The sequence below is a fragment of the Dermacentor silvarum genome, chromosome 9 (assembly GCF_013339745.2).
Source record: "Dermacentor silvarum isolate Dsil-2018 chromosome 9, BIME_Dsil_1.4, whole genome shotgun sequence".
NCBI classification, from domain to species: Eukaryota; Metazoa; Arthropoda; class Arachnida; order Ixodida; family Ixodidae; genus Dermacentor; species Dermacentor silvarum.
The window spans coordinates 60,485,460-60,508,164 of NC_051162.1; the positions used below are offsets into that span (position 1 = coordinate 60,485,460).

General features: G+C 48.2%; 1 protein-coding gene across 7 annotated transcripts in view; it reads right to left on the bottom strand.

Moving 5' to 3' along the window:
- Positions 1–263: 263 nt before the first annotated feature.
- The window catches only part of LOC119465269 (uncharacterized), a 137,950-nt gene continuing 115,508 nt past the window's right edge, over positions 264–22,705 (bottom strand). For 2 of the 7 annotated variants that reach the window (XM_049656393.1, XM_049656394.1), the window contains 3 exons: positions 18,840–18,959; positions 3,086–3,154; positions 270–1,035 (listed from right to left, as the gene is read on the bottom strand). In XM_049656393.1, coding sequence (XP_049512350.1) covers positions 911–1,035; positions 3,086–3,154; positions 18,840–18,959 — 314 coding nt within the window. In that variant the 3' untranslated portion in view covers positions 270–910. Of the gene's footprint in view, positions 1,036–3,085; positions 3,155–18,839; positions 18,960–22,705 lie in introns of all 7 variants that reach the window. The other 5 variants (XM_049656395.1, XM_049656397.1, XM_049656391.1 and 2 more) reach the window with 5 other exon arrangements.

Here is a 22,705-nt window from a genome sequence, read left to right on the forward strand (position 1 = left end):
CAAGTACGCAATTTACAAATCTGTAACTCCCCATCAAAAATAACTTTCGAATTTCTAGAAACTGCATCCTTTAAAGTATCTAGATCGGCCAAATTTGATGTACGAATGTACGACTTATGTGAATTTGGAACATTGAAAATATTTTGATGATGACGATGCATGGGTTTTTTTTTGGTGCAAGGGCCAGGGATGGCCAAATGCAAATGACACATCCCGTTTAATTGAATTCTGGGGTATTATGTGCCAAAACAAAGCTTACATTATCAGGTACGCCATAGTGGGGATTCCGGATAAATGTTTTTTTACCACCAAGAGATCTTTAACGCGACCCCAATGAACGGTCAACGGGCGTTCTTGCGTTTCGGCCTCATTGTAATGCAGGCGCAGCACTGACCTCTTTGTGAAGGTGGCCATCCACATTCACAGGGTGGAATGGCTTATGATTTTTTTATTGATGTCTTGATTTAGAATGTTATGCATGGTTGTTTCTACTATAACCAATGCACTGTCGTGCTATGGTTGTATAATGTCTCGAAATATGCAGTGCCATTAGGCTTTGAGGCAAGCTGTTGTTGCCAATTTTCACTTGTGATCTTTTCATATCCAATATATAAATACTAATTTAAAACTATCTAATTACGTTGATACTTCTGCTTGCTTGATCAGTGTTTTATTATTATTATTATTATATGGTGAATGAGTGTTTCCCGCTGTGGCCTGGTCAAGTTCCAAAGGAGGACGAGGAATAAACTTTATTTGTCTAGCAGATTTGCGAGACCTCGGCCTCTCTACCTAGATGACGACCTGAGCCCTTGGGCTCTTGCGGCGTCTTCGGCCCGCTGGGGCTAATGTTTTCATCGTTTCAGGCGCTAATGTTTTCATCGTTTTCTGCAACTGTATGTTGCTCACTTCAATGTCGTTTTATGTAGCAGTAACAGAGATTTGGTGGGTTCCGGCCACAAACTGCAAAAGTGGCCCTGTGTTCCATGAGGCAAGCAGCGGCACAGTCCTGTAACTTTGGACAGCTGTATGTGCCTGTGAAAAGAAAGGAAAACGTGCAAAAATAAATATCCCCGTTTTAAATCTTGAATGACGATTTCAGTGTTGTAGTCACTTAGAAAATTGTGTAGAGCTATCGTCTGAAGGGCGAAACCTTGATAGTGCAGCAAGATTTAGCGTTTCGCTTTGATTCCTCGGACAGTGTTCTAACAATACGTGGGTGAGACATGACTGCAGTGAAACAGGATGCAAGGCAAACGTGGCTGAATAGAAGGAACAGAAAATTTAAACCAGTCTAAAGGCGAAGGACAGAGTAGAGACGTGGCACACACCACCACTGGTCATTGTTACGTTGTGTGTATCGTTGTGTGTGCTAGTCGCTGTGTGTGCCAGGTCTCTTCTCTGTCCTTCATTTTTGACTGGTGTAACTTCGCAAGAATATGTACCAACTAACCCATATCCCAAGTCTACTACAGAAGGAACAGCTCCCGGAAGCGACAAGGCTCCTCACAATGCTGGAGTGTTGAGGAACGTGTCACTGCCAAAAACGTTCGGTGTTAGTCTGTGCCCCATGATATGTAAGATGACGTGAGCTCCAAGTTTACTGTGCGTTCCGCTGCGACCAGTGCATGTGCACATACAAGCTCAGAAGGGGAGCTGGTATGCTCGCTGCGTGCGTGCGCACAATGTCTATACCAGCAACGGAAGGTAGAACGATGGCCTGGCTTCGCCGCCGAGCCGATTGTGCGGAGACTGACAGCGTGCACACTTGGTTTTCATGTGTTTGTTGCAAGCAAAAGCACTCAGCGTCTCCATACCCTGTTTCATACATCCGGCGCAATGCTGTAGACGATATAGATACTTTTTCCAGTGGCTGCGCTCGCACTTTGAAATACTTCGGTGTTTTTTCACCTATTTTTATGAAAATGTTCTTTAGATAAGCTCAGTTCTGAATGAGGAAAGAAAATTTACGTATAATCTCCTCAGGTGGTTATCTGAATGATGCGCAAGGATTTCATAGTAACGACATGATGTAGAGTGCTCACGCTCAACGCTACTGGTGGCGAAACGTGAACTGATCAGGCAGGCAAACTACTACAGGTGGCGGCGCCAGGGGCAGTATTCTGTAAGAGTCCACCTAGTGGACTGTCCACTTCGAATGTCGCGATTGGCTACAGCGGTACGCGCGACAAGAAGACTGGCTGGCTCCTTCTCGCGCGTGCCGCTGTAGTCAATCGCGACAGCCGAAGTGGACAGTCCACTAGGTGGACTCTTACAGAATACAGCCGCAGTTGGGTTGATGACGTTCCGATCCGAAGCCATGGCTGCTCCACAGTTCTGGCTTACTAAAGGTGTGCCTAGTGCGTGCCTGACTGTACAAGTCACGTGGTCACAGAGACACACTCGTGCCATTGCTCGGGCGTTCGTCGTCTTCTTCTACCGCTGGCGAAAACATTGCTGCTGGCTCTATCTTGAAAGCGATCGTCTTAGGGTAAGGACGGATGGACACTCGGACAGTTTTCTCGTTGGGTAACCATAGAAATGCGTACGCATTTAAAAATAATTTACTTTTGGGAGCAAAGAAACCATGTGCTCATACGGCTGCTAACGCGTTGTTTTAGATCAATTCGCTTTTCGTTCCTTTTTTTATTTGCAGCACGTCGCAGCAGCCTGACGTGCATGCTGGCGTGAGTAAACGCCGCTGGCGCGCAGCGTAGCATAGACGGAACGCTTGGAGTGACACATCTTTGTGACCTTACCTCTTGCGATGATTCCACAGCGTTGCACCTGAGGTATGCAACGGAGTACAGAACCCTCTGCACGCGGTTGGCGACTGCACCATTGATAGCGGGACAGCACGGCGGCGGCGGTGCCGCATATGCGCCTCGAGCGTCCGTATATCTGAATAAAGCGTGAGGAACACACGACAACCCTACGATGGAAGCCAGCTTTTTCCACACATGTTTTCTGGTTGTTTGAGCAGCCCTCTAAAATGCCCTATGTCATAAAAGTGTTGAGGTCTTTCAAAATTCGAAAATTAATCGCAATCTCCGCTGTCAAACACTACACGATCGTGAAGACTCACCATTCAATTGTTTAACATAGTGTCCTCGGTCAAGGTAATACTTGTACGATGTATCGGCACCACGAAAATCTGCGTTAGATTTGTGCATAAAAGTGTGTTATTATGGAGTTATGTTCTTCGTTACAGTCGAACGCGGATATGTCAAACCACATGTAACGAAATATTGTGTATACCAACAACAGTACAATCCCCCTGAAAATTGTTGTCTAAAATTTTTATTTTGGGAGCGGCCCGCTGCTCTACCGCCTTGAGCAGTATCGTTCCTCAGGACCTAAATAAATTTAGCTGTCTGTCTGTCTGTCTGTCTGTCTGTCTGTCTGTCTGTCTGTCTGTCTGTCTGTATGCCTGCCTGTCTGTCTGTCTGTCTGTCTGTCTGTCTGTCTGTCTGTCTGTCTGTCTGTCTGTCTGTCTGTCTGTCTGTCTGTCTGTCTGTCTGTCTGTCTGTCTGTCTGTCTGTCTGCCTTGTCTTGTCTGTCTGTCTATCGAAATACCTATATATCGAACTTTTTGTGATGCCCCTCAGATACATTTTACCCGGATTTGACAGTATAATAATTTGATAGATATCAGGTCTCGCGGATATTTCTGACCGTGGCTGCTTGCTGCTGATGTTGTCTTACGAAAAAGCTCATAACTAAGTTCACTAGGTTATCAGTGGTCTATCTGGCTGCTGAGCTGAGCAAATCGGGCTCAAAAGCAACCGTCGGAACAACGTGGACAACAGAATATGTAAAACATTTCTGGTACATGCCCGATGCAAAGGTCAAACCTCCATCCCCAATAAAAAGTGTCCGATGCTCTAACCTTTATTTTAAGCGAAGCTTTATAGACTCACAAGTGTCGGCGTGGTGGTGGTGTCACGCCTAAAAGTGGGCCGATACTGGCGATAGTGCAGAATGACCCAAGCTCAATGGCACATACCAGGGACAAAAAAGAAAGACAGAAAGTTAGAGAGAGAAAGCGAAACAAAGAGAGAAAGAAAGGAAGAAAGATAGAAAGAGATAAATAAAGAAAGAGAGAAAGAGAAAGAAAGGAAGAGAGATAGAGATAAAAGGTGAGAAAGAAAGATAGTGAGAAAGAAAATAGGGGAAGAGGGAGAGAGAAAGAGAGAAAGAAAGAGAGAAAGAAAGAAAATCACCACGAAGGTCAGATGCACACAACACAAGCTTCACCCAAACCTATTTTATCGACAGAGGAAGTTCTGGTGATTTGTTTTCTTTCCCTGTCCTGCTACAACTCCAGGCTGTCCAGAAAGCCCACGACGCACCGTGAGGCTAGGCCTGCCCGCCCTACGTGGGAGCGGCCCGGGATCCTCCCCCTATAAAACGGGGGCGGATTCCTTCAGGACCTCAATAAAGGTCTTTATCTATCTATCTATCCCGGTTAATGTTCCATTATTTCACATAATCATCACATGCATCAATTTAAAAAAATTAAGACGGCGCATGCTGGGTCATACATGCCTCAGTTTAGGGCAAATATGCACGCATACTTCTACTGTGTCAACGCCAACTTGCTCTTTCAAATCACCGCCACGCGTAGCAAGCTATGCGTGACCGCAAATGAGCGGGCGCCTGTTTCCATTTCGCCACATGCGCAGGAATAAAACGGGTGAACTTATAGCATTTGATTGATCGCTTCACGAAAGCTTCGCTTCAGATAGATTTCAAACTGTGCATTGAATCTTTATAACTTTTTCTTCCCTTGAAACAACGACTACCTGCAATATAAGGTAACAAAAATTTGCGAATAGGTGTAGAAATAGAAAAAAACATTCACAATTCCTGGGGACTACAAAAGTGCGGGTAATACTGAATGCATAAATATAGCAAAAAGAGAATACAAGTTCAAAATTAATTAAGCCTACAGAAATTTCGCACAAACCGCATAATTATTTTCAATAACGCAAGAGAATTGTTTGTGTACTAAATGCCCTCGTAATGAAGTGGCTCCTGATAGAAGCGAAACGTACAGTGCAACGAAGCGAAGGTTTCGTAAAAAAAACATCGATTGCTAACTTGAGAAGACCACGTTTCGTGCACAAGTAGAACATCCTGGCTGTTGTGATTTATGATCGGGGGCACCTGCTGGTGATGTCACAAAACTCTGCAGTTTTTTTGTGATGTAGACAGCACCTAGGTAAAGTTTTTTGCCGTCGCTTAGATACTCAGATTATTTTTCCATGACGCCTAATTACGTAATTAGACATACCTAATCATTCAACTTCTCAAATATTATAATTATATCGAAAGTGTCAGTGAGAAAATTGTACAGTATTAGAAACTCCCGATACAGCTTTCTGTTGCTCAATACGCGCTACATAGCAGGGTTTTCCGAGCGTGCAAAAAGGGCGCTAATAAACGCAGAATTGCCGCGCGACTGACCGCTCAAGGCATTTTGCGTGCATTTGCTGGTTTCTTTCACGTTCGGAAAACATTTTCATGTAGCACCTATTGAGCAACAGGTGGCGTGCAGCAGAGGTAGAACGCCGGGCTTCTAATCTAAAGGGCCACTACATTTTCAGGCATGGAGTGTTGCCTGACATCAGCAAAAATATTTCCCAGAGCTAGTGTGGCTATACTAGTTCCGGTGCAACCAAATTAGGAAGGCTCACTAAGCTTCAACAAAGTCACTCTTTCACCAAACAGGAATTGGCCTCCATGGTGCAGTATTCGGCGGCTACCACCCTCATGACTCCCACAATTACCCATCACCCTCAGTTCAGTCCCCAGTGGCTCCAGACCACCTGACCAAAGCGGCGGTCAGGCCTGCGACGCGGCAGAGGATGCTAAGAATCTCTGGTAAGTGCCACTGAAATCTTAACCTGGCAACGTTCAACACGCGCACACGCTCGAGTGAAGCTAGCTTAGCAGGGCTATTTCAGGAATTATCAGGCATTCCCGGGCATATTATTGGCCTTAGAGAGGTTAGAAGAACTGGAGAGGCTTACACAGTGATGACTAACGACCACGTCCTCTGCTACCGAGGTCTTCCAGATAACAGAGAATTCGGGGTAGGATTTCTAATCCATAAGGGCATTGCGGGAAACATTGATAGATTCTACAGCATTAAAGAGAGGGCAGCTGTTGTCGTAATAAAGCTGAATAGGAGGCATAGGAGGAAAGCAGAACAAGCCTACGCCCCAACCTCCTATCACGATGATGAAGAAATACAACAGTTTTACGAAGATCTTGAATTAGCAATGAGTAAGGTGCAAACTCAGTATACTGCACTCATGGGCGACTTGAATGGAAAAGTAGGGAAAAAGCAGGCTGGTCAGGAAGCAATTGGGAACAATGGCATTGATTCTAGGAACGCTAGAGGAGCGATGTTGGTAGAATCCGCGGAAAAGAATCGGCTTCGAATAATGAATACCTTCTTCAGGAAGCGCCGTAACATGAAGTGGGCCTAGAAAAGCCCTAATGAAGAAACAAGAAATGAAATATATTTCACACTCTCTGCCGATCCCAGCATAGTGCAGGGTGTAGAAGTGTTAGATAGGGTAAGGTGCAGTGACCATATGTTAGTGAGGTCTAGGATTTCTCTCAATTTGAAGAGAGAGAGAGAGTAAAATTATTCAAGAAGAAACAGACCAACCTAGATGAAGTAAGGGTAAAAGGAGAGCAATTCAGGCTAGTGATAGCGAACAAATCTGCAGCTTTAGAACAGTAAGATGAAGACAACATTGAGGTAATGAATGAAACCATAACTAGGCTGATTTCAGAAGCAGCAATTGAAGTGGGAGGTAAGGCACCAAGGCAACCAGCAGGTAAGCTCTCCCAAGCAACAAAGGACGTAATTAGAAAACGACAAAGCATGAATGTGGCAAGCTCGAGAGATCACTGAACCGATTCGCTGAAATATCAAAACTGATCAACAAGAAGACAGTAAGGGATATTGAAAATTATAACGTGTGAAAGATTGAGGAAGCAGTAAAATATGGACGCAGCAGCCTAGACCAACCTAGACAGTGATGTCTTCGGCTAATGTTGTGTTTTCATCTTCTCTGTACTCTTTTATAATGCCGGCTCGATCCCGTTCTGTATTTAGATATCGCAAGGTCATGAGGTTGACGAGATCAGAGTCAGTTCCCGGGAAGCTGTGCATGATTTCGTGAATACTTTTATGAGCAGCACTTTTACAGTGTTTTGTATATAGCATGTGTTTAGGCAGGGTCCAGGGGTTCTTCTTGCTCAACTGGCCATTCATGCTGTCACATAATTGGTTCCATTGCATAGAGCTGAGATGGCTAGAGTAGTCTTGAATGTATTTCTCTAGGGTGGCGAGCTCGTGGCGCAGTGTGCATTTGGTTTAATTCTTTAGCCGTCTCTGGTGAATGTCTTGATGCTTTTCCCATAAACCTATCAGTTTCGGGTCTGACACGCGGCCTTCCTCTTCTATGGGTTCTAGGAATTCGGCAGTGCCCGCATCCCGGATAAGCTCATTGTAACCTGCAGTGAGGTCTGTTATATCGGCGAGCTGTTTGCCGTTTCCTACACATCTTAATGCATCCTATTCGGTATGTGTAGTTAGCGGCGTGTTGCTTTCGTGCCCTTTGGAAGGGATAGTGATGAGAACGAGTTAACCATCGCGTCCAAGACAAGTTTCGGTGTTATTCCAAAGAGCCCCAACGGCATTTTATTGCGATAGCAATTATATGGACACTCCAAAGCAGATTTCTGCCGTCGGCGTCGCCGTCGCCGTGAGGTTCCGTATGACGTCAATGGAGATGAAATCGTCGCCGCGCGGGGGGTAAGTGGTTCTTGAGGGAAAGGGAAAGCCGCCGAACGCTGTATGTGCGAGTGAAAGGGCGCGAGGGACGCGCGCTTTCACGGGGAGTGAACGCACGGCGGAGAACAAACGCGCGTTCTGTGCCGTGCTCCCTTAAGGGCTGCAGAAGTAGGCATCTCTTTCCTCCTTTACAATCACCATATATGTAGAGCAGACACGCCTTCTTCTGACGCACGAAAGGCCGTGGGGGGGGGGGGGGACGTTTAGCTGCGGCACCAAGTACCTATTTATATCAGAGGCTCCGGCAACAGTCACCAACGCCGCACGCATTTTGTGCGAACGCGGGATAAACGCCGACGGCGTCGACAACAGTTCTGCGTGTTGCCGGTGCTGCTGCATGTCCAAGTTTATACAGCTGATAAAGCTACTATCATTACTCCGTATAGCTCTCTTCAAATTTGCTATCGCAATTGATGCTTCGCCTTTCAGGTGAAACTGCGACAACTTTTTGACAAAGCATAAGTCGAGTGTAGTATTCCGATTTACACTGTTGCCGATACACGTGGGCCTATCTGAGTCGGTGAAGAGTGTACGTTGTAAGTCACTTGTCGCTGCATATAGCGCACTGTCTTTCCTAGTGCAGTTTTGGTATTCCCAGACAGTGTCCGGAGCGTTTAAGTCTCCTACGGCAACGAGTTGTCCCTTCTCTCTGGCTTCACAGTCTTTCTTCAAAAGGCCAAAACCTCTGTTGCTTTCGTCTTCCGGAGAGCTGTAAAGTTAAGAATGAATACACGTCGGTGTTTCTCTTTTCTGCGCAGGAGCTGTACAAACGTGTAAGTAATTTTGTCTTCTTCTAGACAAATATAAATTACCGAAAGGCTGTGTTGTATCACAACTGCTATAGAGGGTAAGTTACGGCTTCAGTTAATTGGCGGAAAGTGGTATACTCCATAATTTTTACTTACGTGCTTGTTGTCTGTATGCAGTGCTTAAAACCTAGCTCCATGGAAGCGCGTCTCTAGTGATTCGAGCAAAAGTGGAGGGGGAAATAAAGAGGGAGAGAGAAAATCCGCTGATAGCTTGATTTACACATCGCTTTATATAAATGGCGAAAGAATTTTTAAGGTGTTTTTGCTTAATTTATGACGCAGGCCTGGAACAAGCGATCCCCACACTCTGCCAGCGTGCTTGACGGTATCTGACGTAAAACAGCTCACATTGAAACGAAGCGTCGGCACTTCTCACGTATGTAATATTATTCGCAAAACCACTATTTTATGGGGATCGTGACATCAAGGACATATGTACGTCTATGAACAGTCTTGACGCTCCGGTGCTACGGATACTTTGTAAAACTACATAAATGTGCTTAAAGTTGGGTGGCGCTGAGTAAACTCAGCGGCAACCAACTGCACGGGAGGTCTCAGATTCCTTGTCAATAATGGTTGGGGTTCTGAGAGCCGCTGACTCTAAGCACTGCCTGTAAGACTACCACATCTACCTTGGGATCAAATCTAGCAAGTTGGAACTGCATAGCTGCACGGTTCGAACCGTGCAGCTATGCAGTTCCAACTTGCTAGCTTTAAAGGATCTGCAGTTTCATTGTATAATCATAACGTTTTCAGCCATGTCCCTTGGTGTAGGGTTCTGCCCTTACGGGCAATACAGATGTAATTTGAAGCCCTTAATATTGTGCACATTGACAGCTGCGGTTGCAAGTTGTTCGTGTTCAACGGTGTCTGTAAGCCCCTGGATACATTGGGCTCTCTATACTGTAAGCAGTCTGGCTAGTAGCGCCACCTACCAGCCTCAGCACACAGCTAGCCCCGAAGCCAAGCCTAAGCGTGAGAAGTGTGCGCGAGAGTGCGGTGCGTGCGTTTGTTTTCGTCGCGTTTTTGGAGGCGCTATGCCTTTAATAAAGTTCGTTATTAATGGCTCTCGATCCTTAATTACGTTTCGCCCAGCAGCCGGCCCTCGCCACCCCCCACAACTGGCGCAGTCGACCCTGAACCATGCCTGAAACATCGCCTCTCGCCCGCCTCGAGAAGTGATTCGCCAGCCAACGCTCCTTTCTTTGTGCAGCTCCTGCCGCCCGACGCAGCCTCTCGCCCGCCTCGTCCTAGCCATTTCGCGCCTTCGCCCTTTGTGTTTCGCCGACCGTCGTGCTGACGCTGACGCCTGCCCGTCCGATGAAGTAGCTTGCCTGTAGTGCCCAAACGGTTCGCCCTACTCGCCTTATCGTTTCTCGTGACTCTTGAGCTGCTTTGTCAACCACCATGCCACTCGTGAATTGTAGTGACGCGACGCCGGCGGATCTCGCAGGCTTTACAGCGGATTACCTCCGTGAAGAGTTGGCTCGCCGGAACCTCGACGCTACCGGGTCGAAGGAAGAAATAAGTCGCCTTATCGCCGACATCGCCCAAAACCGCCTAACGACGCCTCCTTTGCCTTCCCCAGACTCCGCAGTGTCCACCCAGCGCTGTAACGTGACGCCGCTCCCGCTAAGCCTCGATGCAGCCCAAACTACCGAGTTGCTGACGAGTTTACTTCAGCAGCTCCTTCACGTGTCGCAATGCGCTGCAGCCTCAGTTCAAGTCACTACTCTTGCAGAACTCTCCGCATCGCTTCCTACATACAGTGGAGACGGCAGAATTTCAGCGTCCCACTGGGTTGAAGAGTTGGAACTAACTCGAAACTTGGCTTCGTGGGAACCTTCAACCGTACTCGCCGTCGCCCTGGGAAAACTTCGTGGAGCAGCCGCTGATTGGAAAGCCGTCGTCGGCCGTCAATGCCCAACGTGGGAAACCTTCAGACAAGCGTTCCTAGATCAATTCAGTGCCGAGCAAACCTTGCTACAGTGGCAACGAGCAGTCACTTGTCACGTGCAGGCGCACGGAGGAAACCTTGTCAGCTACTCTCTGGCGGAGTTCAAGCTAATCTCTGGATGCCCAGTTACCCTCACCAATCACCAGCGCATAGAGTACGCCCTTCAGGGCATCGTCGACGCAAACTTGGCCACTACTATGGGGCTACTGCGTTGTCCAGGGGGCGCTGCAAAAATGGTGCTAAAAAGCGCCCTCAATCCGAAACTGGGTAGTACCAAGCTCGGTCGTCTGCTTCGGAAAGCACGTTTACAATATGGACCCGCCACTTTCGGTTGTGTTGTACCGCGGACAGTAGCGAATATCGGGCGCCGAAGATTTTTTCAGGGGTGGCATGCTGCGTAAAGGCAAGAAATTATGCAACGCCAAATACGTGTAAGCAGTTCAAGAAATAAGCGGCGAAGCTTTAGCGTGGTGTCAATCGCAAGTGAAGCGAGGCACGTACGAAGCTGAAGTTCGGGTAATGTTTGCACGCTGCTAGATTCAGGCGCACAAACGCGAGGAAATGCTTGCTATAAATGAATTCACAGTAGCGATAAGCAGACATGTGTACGGAACTGCTCGAGCGCGGGACGGTACGCGCCGCGTCGGCAGCGGTCTTTCAGCATGCCGCGATGTACGAACTGCTCGAGCGCACGATCGCACCCGCCGCCACGGCAGCGGTCTTTCGACATGCCGCGAAACGGCGGGCCTCCTACAATCTTTGTTGACTGCATTCCGCTTGACAAGTAAGATACCTGCGCTGCACTAGCGGCCATCTGTCCTTTTAGCAACTGATAAATAACTGATGCAATGCATATGAGGTCGCAGCAACGTACGTGCGAATCGCGCTGCAGCGCGAGCTCGTGCGCTGCTGGCTTGATGTAGCTTTTAATGACAGTGCTCGAACATCAATGTGCTGTAATCAATACTACCTTGCTGCGCTGCCTCAACGTGCTGACTTGATGTCAAGGATGAGCGCATTTAACTCTCTAACCTGTGCTTCTCGAAGTAGGGCAGTGAATTGCCACCGAATCAGCCCGACCATTTATGGTCATTTGCACACACCACTTTACCCGGCGCGACGAACTGCAGTTATCCAGCGCGCCCGACGCTCCGCTTCGTGAGGCCTTGAAAGAAAACGGTAGAATCTAATCTTGGCATTCAGGCCTTCTTGTTCGTGGCAGCCCACGACACAGCAGTAACGACGGCGAAGCTCTTTCGAGGCTGAGCTAGGTCTCTCCGGATCGGCGTCGCCGATGTCTTCTGCTTCCAGCATTACGTCCCACGCTACATGGAGAGTCCGTTTTCGTTAAACTATAGGCTGCGGCCAGCTCGCAGCGTGGTCTGTGAGAATTGACGAGCCATTTCGCACTCGCAACACAGCAGAAAAAAGTGCGAATCGACGCAAAACTCCGGCTAGAAACGTGCTTCGCCACAGCCAGGGCTCAATACTGTCCAAGCTGGTACTACCCAGATGACGTTTTTCGCCGCCACCAGGCGCCGCTACTATACCTCAAACTCCAGCGCAAGACGCCCATTGCAGCGCAGCGCCCAGAGACAGTCGCAGCGTATATGGACATTGTAACTGAGCTTGATCAAACATCAAGGCATTCGTTCCTTCGAGCCCCACCACGCACAGGGTATCCAAGCGGCAAATTAACAACGCCAAGCCCACAGGCACCCCTACGTAGCACAGAGTACACGAACCCCCAGGCTGTGTCAGACAAAACGCGCCAGCCACAGCGCATTTCAGCCCTACCACCAGAACGACGAGACGACGAGAGGCTCGATACCTCACTATCTCGGCTAAGCATGGTGCTCCTGCCTACCGTTCTGGCCAGAACTTGGCCGAAGCTGTGTGTTTTGAGTGCCGTCAAAAGGGACATCTCGCATCCAAGTGCCCGTCAAGATCTACTGCTCCAACGTCTACAACACATCTTTCGCCAGCTCTCCACAGCAGCCCTTCCGAGACCCTTGATGGATCACTGGTTCAATGTGCCCTTGTCGACGCCACAATTTCTGGGATTGGCCAAGTGGATGCATTTCCAGACAGCGGATCTAAAGTGAAGCTTGTTTCACGTCGCCTTGTCAGCTATTTGCCCACCCTGCCCTGGACTAGACCTCCTCTAGTCGTCGTTGGAGGAACATCAGTAACTCCAGCTGGTGCCATCTGTTTGAAGATTTCAGTTGGACTTATTACTGGTTTGGTCGAAGCAGCCGCCCTCGATAATGATGCTGTGCCACTTATACTGGGTGAAGACTGGTTTTCCTCAAGCTAGGCACAGTTGGTGTTTCAGCCGCCCCTGCCAACTGAAATTCACCATTATACAACAGCCACAATTGTGCACACCATGAACGACTGCAGCCACGGTTGTCGAATGCTCTTATAATCAAAAGGCCACCTTTCAGTCCCTGTGTGCCTGGACCCCATAGCTCAGCAGGCCTACAGTGGTCGCCACTGCCAGGACCAGACGAGCTCCCGTGGTCGGCACTGTTTTGCCACAATGATGTTTCAAACACCTACAGACTCTCTTCCGCGTCCAACCGAGCTGTTTCCTCGACAATTGAGGTTCACGTTGACCCATCCCTGCCTGCTGCACAGCTAGGCAGCCACTTGCCAGTGCCTCAACAACAGGAGCTTACGAGCATTTTGTTAAAACACGCTGAAGTATTCGCTCATGGAGAGGATGACTTGGGCCTGTACGAAAGTGTCGAACATGCAATTAACCTTCCTGACGCCGTGCGATACAGTCGATCTCCCTACCGGTACTCGGCGGCAGACCGTCGTTTTTGTTGAGGCCCAGACAAGCACACTCCTTCGCCAAGGCATCATTCTTCCAGCCTTAGGACCTTGGGCATTCCCCGCAGTAGTTGCTAGCAGAGGCAGTAAGAAGCGCCTTTGTGTCAACTATGTGCCCATAAATAAGATGACTGTGAGTGTTGTCCAGCCACTTCCGCAAGCAGATCACATCATGGATGATATTGCTGGTTCACGGTAATTTGCCTGCTTGGACCTAGAGTTTACTTACTGGCAGGTTCGGGTGCGTGAAGAAGACCAAGCAAAACTGCTTTCAGCACCCACCACAGCTCAGCAGGCCTACAATGATCGCCACTCCCAGTACGTCCACCCGAGCGCTTGGGCTATTCTCACAGTGAAGACATCAAGCAGTGTCCTTTCTTAGACCAAAGGGACTTGATCAAACAAAGAGGGGCCGGATGTAAGCAGTCTGACTAGTAGCGCCACCTACCAGCCTCAGCGCACAGCCAGCCCCGAAGCCAAGCCTAGGCGTGAGAAGTGTGCGCGAGAGTGTGGTGCGCGCATTGGCTTTCGTCGCGTTTTCGGAGGCGCCATGCCTTTAATAAAGTTCGGTATTAATGATCTTCGAGCTTTAATTACGTTTCGGCCAGCAGCCGGCCCTCGCCGCCCTTACAATACAGCCCCAATTATAGTTAGCTCGTGGGCTACCATGTGTTGAAATTCGGGCGTGAATTTTATGTGGTTGGAGACAGTGCCAGCTAGCTGATCTATTGCAGCTTCTAGCTTATCTACTCTGTCCGTAGGGTTTTCTTTCTTAAATATGTCGGCATCAGTCTCATCTGAGTAAGCGTCAATGACAAGGCCTTTCACTGAATTTTCTAGGGCCGGCGCGTACGTTAAAATGACACATTCGTGTTGCTCCATTTTTAGGCATTTTATGTTGAAATAAGCTGAAACTCTTACCCTGGATGGGATGCTAATTAGCGCAGTGTTGCTGATCGGATGTACTCTGACTTGATTGTCTTGCACCACTTCATCCAGGTTAGCTTGGGTGGTTGTACACACAGTCCGCAAAATCTTGGCTGGACCGTATGATAGCAGGGTAATCGCGCACTGCCAGCGAATGATGATCTTGTAGTCTTCGCCCGGGAGCTTTGGTAGGGGTGTTCTTTTAGGTAATTCCATGTTGCGGGGCCTTCGGATGGCCAGGGTAATGCGGTCATGTTGGCGCGGAGTCCCGACACTAGAGCACTGCACAGGGCCGATATTTTCAGCCCGGGCCCGGCCCGGGCCCGTTTTTACGTTGGGCGGCCAGCCCGAGCCCGATCAAAACTTTTATGGCGAGACCCGGGCCCGGCCCTGGCCCGGAAATAATCTACGTTACCCGCCCGGCCCGGCCCACTACCCCTTTTCCTTAGGCCCGAGCCCGGCCCGAGCCCGATTCGAAACCGGCCCGAACCCGGCCCGAGACCGAAAAATAATGTTTTGCAGAGTTGAGACGCCCGAGAATAACTCGCTGCACGTTACATGCACACCACCAGAAAGCCCGATCCCGGCCCGGGCCCGCGTCAAAAAACCCGAGCTCGGCCCGGACCCGGGTGAAAAAGCCCACGCCGTGCCCGAGCCCGGCCCGAGCCCGTGAAAACACTGTTCTACCCGGCCCGGCCCGGCCCACGGGCCGGGCCGGGCTCGGGCTTTCGGGTAAGCCCGAGCCCGTGCAGTGCTCTACCTGACACTACAGTTAGATTAGAACCCGAACGGAAGAGAACCTGTCCGCGCAAGCTTTCGCTTACGTCTGCCCCCGAAAGCTAAGAGGTTCCTGCCTGCTTCTGGCACCGAACACGCGTGGACCAGGCGTCTCATCGGCGCAGAAAGCGTATAAACCGTAGTCATTAATCACTGCAGGCCGTTGCCGTTTTGACAGTCGTTGGGACCCCTTTGTGAGACGAAGGGGAGCCAACGGGTTTGTGTCAAGCAGAGGACTTCCAGGGAGTGTTTTACTCACCAAATATACGCGAGCCTGAAGTGCCGGAGTGACAGCGTTCGTTGACGTATGGCCCGCATTTACTACGCTATCGATCGTTCTGATGGTCATAGGCAGGCAAAGAGTCGGACGGGCCGACGCTGTCTATGTCATCCATCCTGCCGCCTTAGTTTGCAGGTGCTTCCTTCTTATCAGTATTTTATTGTGTCCCTCTGTGCTGGGCTATGTTGATTTACGCTCTCTACAATTTCCTTTCGCGGAAAGAACAATTGCCATCCGTTTGTGACCCTCTACCTTCTTGCGTTTCTTCTTGTGTGTTGTTTTTAGGGAGAGGATAAACACCTTAAACTTTGGTAAAATAAAGTGGGCGTAGACGAGGCTCAATGCTTGAATAGCCGGCGGACCATCCTCACAACCACTCCGAGGCGATTAGACTATAAATGTTCGGCGCAGGGCACCGAGGGACAAAGAACGTGGCCCCTTTACCGCGACGGAGCGTTCTGGACTAACTGAGGTGCTACGCACCATCGACTTTACTGATATCGGGTTGCCCTATAGGTGTTCCAATTCCACCTTCCATTTGTATGTGCATTTCTTGTAAAAGATGTGTAAACACGAAATGTCTTCAAGCTTAAGATGTGTGTGCTTTCATCCCTCTGAAACCTCCAGTGAACCTACTGCCGCTATCATTAGTGGCAGTAGTCTTCATGTGCCCAGAACGTCTCTGGTGGTGCACCTCGGACGACCATGTAGGGAAGTAATACCTCTTCTCACGAGAGGAAGGAAGAACCTAGATCTTACTAGTGCCTTGAGGTGGAGTCAAGCTGAACGGCAGCGACCGCTGCTTCCGCGCAAAGGCTGCAGCGCCCAGGCAAAGCAGGGGAAGGTTCGAATGAACGCTAAACGTGATTGGTAACTGCGCTGACGAAACCTAGTAAACTGGAGGAACTCCAACAGCGTTGAAATTGCTTGCTTCTCGCAAGAACGCAGCCCACATGACGCCTTGATTGACCTTGGCCACAAAAAAAAATTAAATTATGGGGTTTTACATGCCAAAACCACGACATCATTATGAGGCACACCGTGGTGGGGGACTCCGGAAATGTGGACCACCTGGGGTTCTTTAACGTGCACATAAATCTAAGTACATGGGTGTTTTCGCATTTCGACCCCATCGAAATGCGGCCGCCGTGGTCGGGATTCGTTCCCGCGACCTTAGCCGCAAGAGAAAATGGGAATGCTTACACGGGATGCGCTCTATTCAGAAGTGTCCCGATGTTTGCGCGCTGCAGCGATCCTTCCCTCACTTCCCTTCCAAACTTGTTTAATGCCAAGCAAAGGAAATACACTGAAGGGTGCGTAAGGACGAAGAGTGATCAGGCGACAATACATTTTACAGCGTAAGCTTTTATGGGCTCTATCCAATAGCGGTTTCAGTTCGCGATGGTGTCCGCCGCCTCTGCAGCCGGCGGCTGGTGCTCGTAACCAGTATCGCCGGAAATCCGAAAAAAAGTACCCGATTCCCACCGGGATCGAACCCGCGCCCGCTGCGTGGGAGTCAGATACTCGACAACTGAGCCACGCAAGCGCTTGCTGTCAGGCAGCCGAAAAATTCCCTATAAACGCGCCCTAGGCAGGCGCGCAGGCCTGCACGACGAGATGCGATTCAAACGAGGCGTGCAATCAACGTGAACCCGAGTCTCCGCCAATATGGTTGCGCCGTCTGGTTAAGGTGCCTGCAAACGCAGCGTGCCCGACTTGTAAGTTGCACATAGCAGTTGCATGCTGCATGTAAGTCGACCTGGTTAACTCAAGCAGGCTAGGTGATTGTCACCAGCCCGTTTTGAAGATTCCAATAAACAATTATCATCATCGTCAACAACAACAACGTACCGTGCCACTGGTCAATGATGCGAGATGTGCGCCACGTATTCTGGATACCTCTTCGGTACACGTTATGGCGCCTAATCGCAATGTACGAACCAGTGTTGAAGAAGCGAATCATAAAGCTACGTGCGTGGCTACATCCAGGCATCATTGGGCTCAGCAGACTGCTGTGCAGAGAGCATTACAAGCCGCAGCTTGTCGGCGCCGGGCGGACAGATCCTATTGTTCTCGTCAAAACGAGCCGGAGACTGCCGCGAAGACCCTGTTGTGCGTGGTGCCGAAATGCGAACTACTCTTGAGCCACTCCACAAGCTTACGCTGTGACTGTGCTGCGTGTGGCGTGCAGGCCTGTGACTTTTTTTGCTTAGAAATGACCTAATTTTTAGCGACATAACATATTCTACCTACTTGCAGCAAGATGATGTAATGAATATGGGCGTGTAGTTTGAGACAAGCCGTCTATCCCTTTTTCGTAGGTGAGAACGATTCTTGCTTTAATCCAGTGATGTGGTATTTCACCTGAGTTCAATGAAAGTTGAAAATATTAGACTGAAACCTGATAACTGTGCAGAAGATTGTCTCGTATTGCAATTACCAGTTCAGCTGGGCCAGGGCTTTCCATTAGTCAGTTTCCGCAACAATGATAAACCACCATCCAATACCAGCACCCACTACCAGAATCAATAAACTACTTTACTTTGATAGCAATTATATAAGCACACCAGGCACACTTATGCCGTCGCCGTCTCAGTGCGGTTCCGTAAAAAGTCCAAGGGCGATAAAATCGTCGCCGCGCGCCGTATAGACGAGGCAACCTAAAATTTGCCCGCGCGGCACCAGCGCCGAATACTCCCCTGGCGGAAGGATGGAAGTGTCGAAGGTCGTCGCTGGGCCAGCGCGACCTTTCGGGGAGAGGGGGGTAGGAGGGCGGCATCTATGCCACCCCCCCCCCCCGGGACACTGTACCTGGAAAGCCATCTGTGGCGGGGACAGCGTCCGCCATGTGCTACGTTTCCGTGGCTTCCCGCGGTCATTAAGATTCCCGCGCTCACTGAAATGCGTTCATGTTTGCTACTTTAGTTAGATGCCTACGTTTGCACGATTATGCGGCCGATAAAACTACCATTTTTACTTCGTATAGCTGTCCACTAATTTGACACCGCAATCGATGCTTCGCCTTTCGGGCGAAACTGCCACTTTTTTTTTTTTATTGGGGGAGGGGGGTGGGGTGAGGGTCGTCACAAAGCTGCGATGTCGTTACTAAAAACAGTGTAAAAGTAGTCTTTAAGAAATCAGCAGTTGTTTCAAAATTTGATAGCATTCTTAAAATGCATCCATAACCTACACATATCATCATCAGACAGGTAGAAGCTAAACAGCAAGATAATAAAGACACCATTGTCATGAGCGCAAGAAAATCTTTAACATGCGCAACTTTTTAATCGCTAGCAGCAATGTATGACCCAGTGGGCACACGAAAATATGGCGTACCCGAACCTCTTTGCTTTGAAAATATTCAAAATATCTTACATTGCAATTGTGGGCTAACGCAATGACACTGCTGTTTTCCACGAATGCAGTACCCAAACGGGCTTCCATCGAGCTGGCAATATAGTTCGCATATGGGACCGCCCATGGGACACACCTGATCTGAAATAAGTAAAATAAAGAGACTTTTAGAACCAACGCACATCTTGGAATCTATGAGAAGCGAAGCTTGTGTGAAGCTGTTACTAAAATTCCATAAATTTCAATTTTTCCTGCAGGCGTCCTTGGCGTAAAGAAAACTGAAGCGCACGTTTGTGCTCTAGCCCATGCGCGCCAATATGACAAGTCTTATATTCACTTGCATGCCTTCATTTCTACTGATCTGTTCTAGATATACTGCCCGACTCCTTGTCGATTCCTCTCTTTCAATGCCACTTTTAATCCACTTTATTTAAAATATAGTTCTGACTGTCTACCGGAGCTAAAACAGTATGAACAACTTTTTGGTTGGTGCAAAAAAGCCGTTCTCACAGTTTTCTGGTATGTGCCCAAGTGCAGAAATTATCATCATCAATGCGCGACGTTCAGTATTTGGCGTTGGCAAGATGTACCGCCCACTTCCTGACCTAACCCACATTTTGTGTATGTGTGATAATCATCATCGTCAACACGCGGCGTTCATCTCAGAGGTAGTTGGTGTTGGCAAGAAAGCAGTTTTTTAAACAGTAACGCAAAAGCTCACAGACGACGGAAGTAGCGGACGAGACACAGCGCTAGAAACAAAGTATTTTAAAGCATGAGATCAGATATATAAATACAACATCGCACAAAAGGAAGAGAGAAGCAATGCACACATACACCAAGATCATCTGACAAAGGCGGCTACCTTGCCAGAAACTTTTCTTTTTCTCATAAGGAGACTTACGAGCAACGTACATTATTTCTTTGCCTAGTCTCTGCCGCTTCTCATCATCATCAGCCTATAATTATGTCCACTGCAGGACGAAGGTCTCTCCCTGCGATGTCCAATTACACCTGTCTTGCGCTAGCGTATTCCAACTTGCGCCTGCAAATTTCCTAACTTCATCATCCCACCTGGTTTTCTGCCGTCCTCGACTGCGCTTCCCTTCTCTTGGTATCCATTCTGTTACCCTAATGGTCCACCGGTTATCCATCCTACGCATTACATGGCCTGCCTAGCTCCACTTCTTCCGCTTAATGTCAACTAGAATATCGTCTATCCCCGTCTGTTCTCTGATCCACACCGCTCTCTTCCTGTCTCTTAGCGTTAGTCCTAAGATTTTTCGTTCCATCGCTCTTTGTGCGGTCCTTAGCTTGTTCTCGAGCTTCTTTGTTAACCTCCAAGTTTCTGCCCCATATGTTAGCACTGTTAGAATGCAATGATTGTACACTTTTCTTTTCAACCACAATGGTAAGCTCCCAGTCAGGATTTGGCAATGCCTTCCGTATGCACTCCAACCCAAATTTATTCTTCTGTAAGTTTCTTTCTCATGATGAGGGTCCCCTGTGAGTAATTGACCTAGATAAACGTACTCCTCTACAGACTCTAGAGGCTGACTGGCGATCCCGAATTCTTGTTCTCTTGCCAGGCTATTGAACATTATCTTTGTCTTCTGCATATTAATCTTCAACCCCACTTTTACACTTTCTCGGTTAAGGTCCTCAATGATTTGTTGTAATTCGTCTCCATTGTTGCTGAATACGACAATGTCATCTGCAAACCAAAGGTTGCTGAGATATTCGCCGTCGATCCTCACTCCTAAGCCTTCCGAGTCTAAGAGCTTGAATACTTCTTCTAAGCATGCAGTTAATAGCATTGGAGAGATTATGATTCCTTGCCTGACCCCTTTCGTGATAGCTAACTTTCTACTTTTCTTGTGGAGAACCAAGGTAGCTGTGGAATCCTTGTAGATATTTGCTAAGATATTCACGTATGCCTCCTGTACTCCTTGATTACGAAATGCCTCTATGACTGCAGGTATCTCTACTGAATCGAATGCTTTTTCATAATCTATGAAAGCCTTATAGAGAGGTTGATTGTACTCCGCAGATTTCTCGATTACCTTATTGATGACATGGATATGATCCATCGTAAAATATCCCTTCTTGAAGCCAGCCTGTTCTATTGGTTGGCTGAAGTCAAGTGTTGCCCTGATTCCATTGGAAATTATCTTGGTGAATATTTTATATAATACTGGAAGCAAGCTAATGGGTCTGTAATTCTTCAATTCTATAACGTCTCCCTTCTTATAGATAAGTATACTGTTGGCGTTCTTCCAGCTCTCTGGTATACTTGAAGTTGTGAGGCATTGCGTATAAAGTGCCGCAATCTTTTCAAGCATGATATCTCCTCCATCTTTGATTAAATCTACTGTTATTCCACTTTCTTCAGCCGCTTTTCCCCTGGTCATGTATTTCAAGGCCTTTCTAACTTCATCGCTAGTTATAGAAGGAGCTTCTGTATCCGGTTCATCACTATTTCGAATGGAATTAGCTTGGCTGTTTTGGGAACTGTACAGGCAGTATAGAAATCTTCCGCTGCTTTTACTATGTCATCTTCTGCTGCTTCTGTTATTTCTTTAATAAGCTGGTCAGTGTTTTGGGCAGTGAATGAGAGCGGCTAAACAGCGGCTTGCATCCACAGCGTGCGCAATGCGTGGCAAGGTGACCTGATAGGGCAAGTTATTCAATGTTATAACTGTGCTCACGCATTCGCTCGTTGATGCACCTGTCTGCGTGACCCACATACTCTTTGCCACAGGTCAACGGAATGGAGTTAACCATCCCTCTAACACGAGAATCAAGCGGTTCGTGGTTCCTCGTGTCGCACCCACGAGGCGTACGCATACCCACATTTATCCTCGCGCGCGAACTTGACAACTTTAGAAGTTGTCAAGTCGGTCGTCTTGTATGATTGAAGTGTACGCGCTATTTTGTAGTCTCTAAAGAGCAAGAATGATAGGTGGCCATGCAGAACCATCCTGAGCAACGAAGATCTCCGAGGAAGAAATAATTAAAATACTAGATATATTCGACCGTTCCAGTGACTGTCTTGACTGGTTTCACTACTTACTTTGTGTTTATTGTGATGTTCTGGCAAAGAGAAGAAAGCAGAAGAGTCAAGAGGGACACGATTGGGAAGAAGAGAAGGAAGTAATCAAGATAGATCCTTGTAAATAAATGAATGTATATTAACTCCTACATTATATTTGGCGCAGCCGACCATGTGGCTTCAAGTAGCGTTAGTAAGAAGAGCAGGAGGGCAGACGAATGTGAAGAGCTACCAGCTCGATGGCTAAGACACGGTGCTTCTTCAGGAATCATCGACTTCACCGGAACTGCTTCGCATCATGACTGAGAAGAGTCAACTGAGTGAAGAGGCCCTCATCGAGATAGGTGCGGTACGAATCGGCTTCAATGCCTGAATTCAAGATTATGTTTCTGGGACATTCAGATATAGATTCCAAGAACGAGACTGAGCACACGAACAACGCTTTGCTGCAAGCGCTGTTGCAACAGCAGACCACGCAGTACAAGCAGGAGCAACGGATCATCGAAGCAGTTTGCGACTATCTAAATGCCCAGAAAACACACAGAGAAGACATAAGTCTTGATACTTTCTATGGAGCGTCCAATGCAGAGAGCTTGTGGCTCACATTTTATGAATACGCATGTACGCAAAACCAGTGGACGTCATCGGACGACAAAGTGTGCAACATGCCCCGTTTTTTTAACAGGCAATTCCAGATAATGGTATGACACGCGAATCATAAGCCAATGCTGTGATCGATGGCTCAAACGGAAAGATAACTTTTTCCCGCTTTCGAGCGAAATCCGATTGACAGATGGGACGAGGAAATAGCGTGCAGACAACGAGAAGGGACACT